Source organism: Lagenorhynchus albirostris, chromosome 2 (assembly GCF_949774975.1).
Source record: "Lagenorhynchus albirostris chromosome 2, mLagAlb1.1, whole genome shotgun sequence".
NCBI lineage: Eukaryota > Metazoa > Chordata > Mammalia > Artiodactyla > Delphinidae > Lagenorhynchus > Lagenorhynchus albirostris.
This window is the reverse complement of record NC_083096.1, coordinates 86,146,058-86,154,136: the sequence shown is the minus strand read 5'-3', so window position 1 is coordinate 86,154,136 and position 8,079 is coordinate 86,146,058. Positions and strand designations below refer to the sequence as shown.

The 8,079-nt window shown below is 49.9% G+C and overlaps 1 protein-coding gene across 2 annotated transcripts in view; it reads right to left on the bottom strand.

Annotated features, from left to right (window-relative positions):
- Nucleotides 1-894: 894 nt before the first annotated feature.
- Nucleotides 895-8,079, bottom strand: part of SYT6 (synaptotagmin 6) — a 57,672-nt gene continuing 50,487 nt past the window's right edge. Inside the window, exons 5-7 of one of the 2 annotated variants that reach the window (XM_060142399.1) lie at nucleotides 7,617-7,788; nucleotides 6,252-6,402; nucleotides 895-966 (exon numbers count right to left, since the gene is read on the bottom strand). In XM_060142399.1, coding sequence (XP_059998382.1) covers nucleotides 895-966; nucleotides 6,252-6,402; nucleotides 7,617-7,788 — 395 coding nt within the window. The remainder of the gene's footprint in view (nucleotides 967-6,251; nucleotides 6,403-7,616; nucleotides 7,789-8,079) is intronic. The other variant, XM_060142400.1, reaches the window with a different exon arrangement.

The window sequence follows — 8,079 nt, the reverse complement described above, 5'->3', positions numbered from 1 at the left end:
GAACATTTTATGTAGTTTTTTCTTTGATCTCTTTAGGCATTTTAAACAGTTGCTTGATACTTCATGGAACTATAAAGCTAGGTATAACGCAGAAATCATTCCAGAACTTATGTGCTTCCTTTTTTTTTTTTTTACAAGAAGGTTATTTTTGAGAACAAAGATCTTGTTTTCAAACAAATATGGTCATTAACTGTGGCGCGCCAGAAAACATAGGGCATGTTCGTTTCAACAGAATTATTCCTAAAGGAAGTGACTCAGTTCCCATGAGGAATCAAGACATGTTCAATTCACGAGGATTGGAGAGAGGAGCCCTGCACGACCAGCTGAAGGTTCACAGATAGCTCGGAATGCTCCCAATTTCAACATGCGGCCAGGAGTCCACATCTCGGTTTATGTCACATCAGCAAAGAGCTTCTAAGAGTCGTAAGCAGTAGCCTTTGTAAAGGCTCTTCGCTGAAGCCCACTTAACAAAGTAGCCATTGCCCATCCCACTTCCCTCTCCTCCCGGGTTAGGGAGTTCAGTGGAGACACAAAATTTCAGAAACTCAAACCACCTCCCCCTCAAAGATGACTATGTTACACTGTATTTAATAGAACAAATGTCAGGGCTCTCCCCTCTTTTTTTTTTTTTTTTTTCTCTTCTTTTCTTCCTGACAGCAGATCCATAAAAAGTGAAAGAACCAGAAAAACATCACCTTGGGAGACAGAAAAGACTAAGACAGATCTGACCACACGACAATTGTCTCGGCCTTGACCTACACGGGGCAGCTAAGACTCTGGAGTGAGAGGCACTGCCCCTACCGCCGCTGCTGCACAACACTGTGTTTAGACGGTTGAACAAGTGCAAAAAGAACCCTGCTGAGTCTCGTTGGTGTGGCCCGGCCCGCGTGCAGCTCAGGGTGTCGGAGGTGGTCTCGGAGACGGGCACGAGCTCTCGCTGTCGAAGCTGGCGGCTCGGCCCTGCCACTGGGGAGAGGAGAAAAAGCCACTTACCCGTTGCCAAGGGAATGTATATTTCAACTTTTGAAGCTCATCTGGCCCATGCACTGAATTCACCTTTTCCCGGCTTTTCATAAGCTTTCGTGAATTTTGCTGTTAGCCATGCAAAGACGTAAGGAGACCAGCTTTCGAGCTTCTAGTTTGGAAGGTCTGATTCTTAGAAAAGACCTGCTGCAGAGATAATGAAAGCTTTCTCTAGCGTGTGGAATGCATGCGTGCAGGTGCGTGTGTGTGCACGTACGTGCGTGCGTGCACGTGCGTGCATGTGTGTTAGTTAATGAGGTGCTATGACTGGACCATTTCTGAATGCTTCAGCCATTTTTCACGCTGAAAATCGGATTTTGTTAGCAGCGAAAGAGGCCGTCTGCAGAGTATGCCCTTACGGCCAAGATCCTGCAATCATGAATTCTTAGCAGTTTGTCTGGGAGCTGTTCATACAGCTAAAGCCCTGATCTCGCTTCAGCGCTGGGCTCTCCTCTTCAGTCTGAGCGCTTCCCGGGGGGACTTCACACTCAACTTGTGAAGAGGTGGGAGGAGATGGCAGCCCCCTGCCCTTTCGGGTGCCTCCACCTTTCTTTTCCTCCCTCTCCTGTCTCACAGGCTGCCACCCCCTCAGCCCGACTCTAAGCCCTCTGTGAAGATGGTGATGTAATGAGGTGTAATGGAGTGAGGAGAGGGCTGAGGGTGGATGACCCACGCTTGGGCCATCGAACCCTTCTCTACATTGAAAAGCCAGGCAGAGCTGGAGCCATGTTTTCTGGACAAGGATCTGACCCTGTGAATATTCCAGAGCCGTCTGGTGACTGTATAACTTCAAAGCAAGTCAGTGTCCACTGCTCACTCCATCCTTTCTGTGAGCAGAGGAGACGCAACACTCTCCTAGGTGCCTGCGGGACAAGGCTCCAGGGAGAGAAGTTAGGTACGTGGGTGAGATGGCCTTTCTGAACCTGAAGTGCAGCCCCTTTTGCTTCTCATGGGTTTTTGGGGTCTCCATGTGGAGGGATGGGGCTGAGGAGAAGTGGACTACACCTCTGTGTTATGTGTAGGGGTAGGATGGGGAAGGACGCGGTCCCTTCTCCACCCCACACCTCACAACACAGCCCTTTCTAGACAGAGCCGAGCCACTTAAGGATTAGACCATCCCTTCCAGCATCTCCTGTGGGAACCCACAACGCAGAGGAGAGACCCAGACCTGCTGATTGCTTTCATGTTCCTGGCTCTTAGGAAAGCCTCTGTCACCTGTCCCCAGGCTCGGTCCTTCATGGTCCCTTAGTACCCGCTGGGCAGGCCAACCTGAAGATCTTTACAAGTAATCAAAGGCTGGACAGGCAGGTATTGATGACCACCATAGCGTGACCTGGGCCTGAGCAATCTTAGCATGCGAAACCCGGAGGCAGGCCTGGGGGATCATCGAGGCTAGCTCTTTTGTTCTTGCAGATAAGAAAACCAAGACGCAGAGGAGTCAACGCACAGCTAGTTAGGAGCAGAGCCAGGATCTGAGGCCAGGTCTCCTAACTCCGTCCACACTCAGTGTTCCCTCCGCTCCATCCTGTGGCCACCTTTGCACCTGGCCACATCAGAAGAAGAAGGAGACACACAATGGAATAAGAAACCTAACCTCTTTGGTGCCATACCAGGTACTTACTCCTAACTCCGGTGGCAGTCTCTCTGATTGCAGCATCCACGTGAGTGAAATCACAAGCGAGGGTTTCCCTGGTGAAATATTTTACATAAATAAATGCCTGGTTTTTGAGCCCACTGTGACTTCTGACTCAAGTGTTTCTTAACCAGAGGGTGACATAAGATGATTACTAATGCTTTCATTTAACAGATCTTCATTTTAGAGCTTCTGCTTTTTCTGTTACAACCTTTAATGTTGGTGAAAGGTACATTGTAATTACTGGCTTCTCCCCTGGGTAAGCATGCCTCTTAAACAACCCGACTGATAGGCCAGCTCAGAGGAGGAAAAGAAGAAACGGCTACACAGAGTACATCTTTTTTCCTTTATATAATAGCTCAAAGAGAAGTCACACGGAGCATAATTGTTTATCCAGGACACATGAAGAAGGCACACTGGCTCCCCTGCCAGCCCCTGATTTTTCCTGTGAAGATAAACAGAGGGAGGAGATGGGGTTCCTGGACAATGGGAAGATGAATGGTTCCTGCAGGCTTATCATGGTGGCTCTGAAATAGCAATGAATTGGTCTCCGGGACACCAATGAGGATGATTATTCAAGGGCGGCTGTGGTCCAGTGAGATCTTTTATTGTTCTGAAATGTGTGACATTCCAACAGAGATATAAAATCTCTGGCAGATGATCTGAATTTGACCCTTCATAGTAAACCGCCTTGGAGAAGATCGCTGGTCAACGTGGGCTGTGTGTGTGGTGACAGCGACAGCACGTAGCATTGGGCAGGAGTGCTGAGAGGAAAGAGGCCACAGCCTCTGCTGGGGAAGGATGCTCACTGTGGCTTAATCAATTTTTATTCATGAAAAAACCCCAGCAGGGAAAAATACCTTTTCAGTTAATTTGTTCCTTCAACCTAATTTTAAAACTCCAAACAAACAAGCCAGTATGGTGCCCTCTGTTCTCGTTAATAAAAAAGAAATGAGGGCTTCCCTGGTGGCGCAGTGGTTGAGAGTCTGCCTGCCGATGCAGGGAACATGGGTTCATGCCCTTGTCCGGGAAGATCCCACATGCCGCGGAGTGGCTGGGCCCGTGAGCCATGGCCGCTGAGCCTGCGCGTCCGGAGCCTGTGCTCCGCAACGGGAGAGGCCAGAACAGTGAGAGGCCCGCGTACCGCAAAAGAAAAAAAAAAAAAAAGAAATGATCACAGCACTTGAAACTCCTCTAAGAAAGGTGGAATATAAACATAGTGCTTTCTAGATATGATGCCATTTATCTTCCCAGGAGGGGGAGAATAAGAGTTTTGTATGTATTATACAAACGGGAGAAACAAGCTCCAAGAGCAAGGTTCTTGCTCAGTGTCCAGAACAGGACCAAAAAGAAGGCAGGAGCTCTAAGGATGATTGAGATGATAAATGTTCAAGTACAATGCATCACATGAACACAAAGAGGGTGTACTTAATATCACCCTAGTGGTTTTTAGATGCATCTCTATAAAGGTACTTAAACTATGGATGCTAAAAAGTGCAGGTACACATTTTTACAAATTTGTACTGAAGAAACCCTAAGTTGCCAAGATGAATGTCATTTTCAGCTTCTTCACACAGAGAAATGATCAGCTGAGCAGAACATGGAAGGCCAGGGAGTGGGGGAAGGGAAAGTCTCGGGAACTCGGTGTGCGAGGTCAAGAAAAAAGTAAACCCAAAGGATATGAATCAATTTATTCTCTTTCCGTTTTCCATATACTGTTACTTTCCCTTTTCTGTCTTATCAAATATTCATTTTCAAGGGCTTGGTTCTACTTTATCTTTCTTTTGTAGTCTGGACCAGTGAGTTGGAGTTCTCAAAGCAACAGGACTTGAAATCAATTATTGGGCTTAATTAGGTGGTATTCGTCATGGGAAGCGATGCTGGGGCTGAGCCCCAGCCCCTCTGTGCTACCCTGCACCTCAGCCCCATCTCCAGCCACTGTTGGCTGGTTACTCCAGTCTGTGTGGCCAGACTAACCAGGTAACAGCAATGGATTATTGCAGCTTCAAGGTCAGAAAGGCGATGCAAGATGTGGGCTCACCTGCCACCTGTCGTCCTGTCATTTTGGGCCAGAGTTTCCTAGAAAAGCTGAGATGGGAGGAGCCCACCCCCCTCATTTTACCAACCAGGAAACTGAAGACCAGGTGGGGCAGTGAGGTGCCTGAGGCCCTGCAGCCCATCAGAGGCCTCTCAGCTCCCATTCCTTGCCCCTGCCCCACGCCATCCTGAACGTTTTAGTATACTTATTCTATCCTTAAATATCTGCAAAGGATTTTAAAAGGAGGGGTGCCACACCCCCTCTCTAGACTGAATCAGCCCTGCAGTCGGTGAGGTGCTGGAGGCCCACTGGCTGCCTCCTGTGTAGGTGCAGGCTGGTTGCGTGTACCTCACCCACACCCTGCGGAGAGGGCCTTCTGGAAGAAAGGGGAGCCCAGGAGCTGAGGGACTGGCGTCACTCATTAAAGCTCCACAGCTGTGGTAAAATCAAGGCAAACACCAGACAGAAATGTGAAGCCTCGCGCTGCTGGCCAGCAGGCTTGACCACCCTGAGAGGGAAGAGGAGACGGCAGATCCTCTGGGTTTGCTGCCCACACCTTTTCTGTGTCATAGAACACGGGGAAGGGGTTACGCTGTTTTTAAGCTGAGGGGCCACGTGGCTTATTTTTTTATTAGTAGATTTTCCAATTTTTATACAACTCTCTAGACTCCCTGGCTGGAAACCTATTAAAATGAGTGAATGATCACCTGGCTTTCTAGGATATGGGTGGAAGTAATAAGATGAGGTTTAAAACTTGCTTGGCTACCCCCATGTCCCACACCATTTAAGAAAAAGCCGGCCAGAGGACCACCAAGGTGATGAACGGCAGGATCTTAAATTGGTGCTGTTTGGTGGAGGTGGGGCAGGCTTGTGTCACTGGAAGGAACATTTTCTTTGCAGCTGAGAGACCAATAACTAGCTCAAGATTATGCTGCAAGTTGGAAAGGTCCAGGGCTGGAGCCCAAGTCTCGGGACTCCCAGGCAGTGCTGTGTCCATTACGTCTCTGTTAGGATCCGGCTGGAAACTGGGCCACCTTGAAGCCACACTCTCTTCTCCAACAACGGGGAGAAGCAACGTTCACGAGGGTAGGATCCTCTCTCTGGCCAGCTCCATCCACGTGGCGAGAACTGCCCCAGGACTGTCTGGCTAGAGCCTCAGGGAACTTACTGCTTCGACAGGGGTAGAATTTCTTGCCAAGTTCTGATCTCACCCTCTTGGGGCTCTCTCTGAAGGGACTGACTTGGCTCAGGGACTTCGTGGAAGCATTCCGGGCCTGGCACAGTGAGCTGCCGGGAAGGCTTCCTCCAAGTTTTTCTTTTCTGTTTTGAACTCAGTGTCACTTTCAATATACTCAACATCAAAGGCTTTTTGTCAAGCAGTTTCCCACCATCTTCCCTTTCTGCCTGTTACACCCTGGGTGAGAAGCGTGTATGCCCCCCCCCACCAGTGCCCCCCAAGGACCCACAAAGGCGAGGTCTCACGGCAGCCAACTGCCATTCTCCAGCCCACGCTGCCATGCAGCAAACATGCCAAGGGCCAAGCGTGACCTCACCCACCTCTCTGAAGGATTTCTTTACCTCCACCAAGGAGTGCCAATGTGCGATGGGCTTCCGCGGGTATGCCAGCATCTCGTTCCAGTGGTCCCTGCCCAGGCCTTCGGCACTGATCCCCACACGACAGACTCCTATGATCTCGTTGTGGCCCACTCTAAGGGAGAAACAAAGGGCCCGGCATCGGTGGCCAGACATGCTCTCAGAAAGGGGAGTCCCGCGGTCTCGGTCTCAGCCCCCCAGGTCTAACTCAGAATACTGAGCTCTGTAAACGGATGCTTGGCAGGCCCTCAGGGTGCCGGCGGCGGTGAAATACTGCCCAGCCTCCTTGGGCGGACATTGGACACAGACAGACAGATGAGCAAAAGGTTCTCAACTTGTTTGGAATCTCAGGAATGGTGGGCAGATGGCCTGACTTTGGGGAGTGGGAGAGTTTAAGTCTCTTCCTTTATTTGACTCAGCGAGCACTTGAGACATTAGCGCTATTGGGAAATAAATCAACCTGCTCTGAGTACCATTTCTCCATACCTAGCGGCTGTGATGTGATTTATTCGCTCAGTAAGAACATCAATCATCACTCATATTTGTTCACCAAGCATCTACTATGTCTGGGAACTTGTGCTAAAGATCCTGGATTGAGGCTTTACTGCATGTTTTTTTTCTCCTTCAGTGAAAGTGACACCTGGAGAGAAGGAGTCACAGTGGCTGACGTAGTTGGAGAATGTGTTTGAGCCAGCCTTGACGGGGAGGCAGGATTTGGAAAGTGGTGGAGAAGAAACACATACAAGGTGGGGGAAATCAAGTTGGATGGATATGCTGGGTCCAGATCTGGAAGGTCTCGAGAGTCCAGGGGAAGAGCTTGTCCAGACAGCAGGAGCTACTGATGGTTCTTGAGAGGGGCAGGCCCAGGAACAAAGTGGTCTTTTAGGAAGGTGTGCCTTGGTATGTTGGCTGGGTTGAGGCAGGAAGTGATGGAGGCAGGGGTCAGCTAGGAGGGCTGCACAGACATCCCCAAGTGGGAGTGGTAGCAGCAGTGGAAATGGAGAGGACGGGGGGAGGGGGGTGGGCGGGATTCTAAAGGACAGATGCCAGATGGAGGAATGGGAATAGTCGGGGGTGAATTCAGGGAAATTGATGGGTGGGGCAGCCCCTGATGGAAATGAGCCATTGGGAAGTGAAGCTTGAGCTTCTACTTTGGCGGGGAAGCCATGCTTTTCCTCAAACTCCTGTACCCTCCTTGGGTGGAGCCAGATTTGAGACCAATGAGTGTCTGAGCCATGAACCACAAGGTCCAAGGTCCGAGAGCCCTGTGCTGCACTGAGGTGGGGACGAGGGGCAGGGAAGCGTGGCCCTCAGGGACCTGGTACCTACCGATCATAGTCCATGACCGAGATGAGCAGACTGACTTGATCCATGTTCTCCGGGGGAATGTCAAAGATGATGGCCTCGTTGTAGACGGGGTTGAGGGTGTTCTTCTTTATGGTGGTTTTCTTCTTCTTCAGTCTCCGCCCGTCACAAAGCAGGGACACTTTGACGTACGGATCTGTGCCAATGGGGGCAGTGAGAAGGGAAGGGAGCCTGTTAAACAGATGTCCTTAAACATCCTGTGCAGCAGAAGGATGGAAGCCCCAGACCTACTGTTATTCTCAGATGGTATCAGTGGGTTGTTAAAATAATTAAACCACCTTGTATTTAGGTAGCACACCTGTCTCTGCAGATGCTCTGTGCTTAATAAACACAGAGTCTTTGGTGACCTCAGGCTTCTTAGCAGAGTACTTAACGGACTTCCACTAATGGGGAAGCTGGCCCCACATCAGACAGGATACTCGCCCGT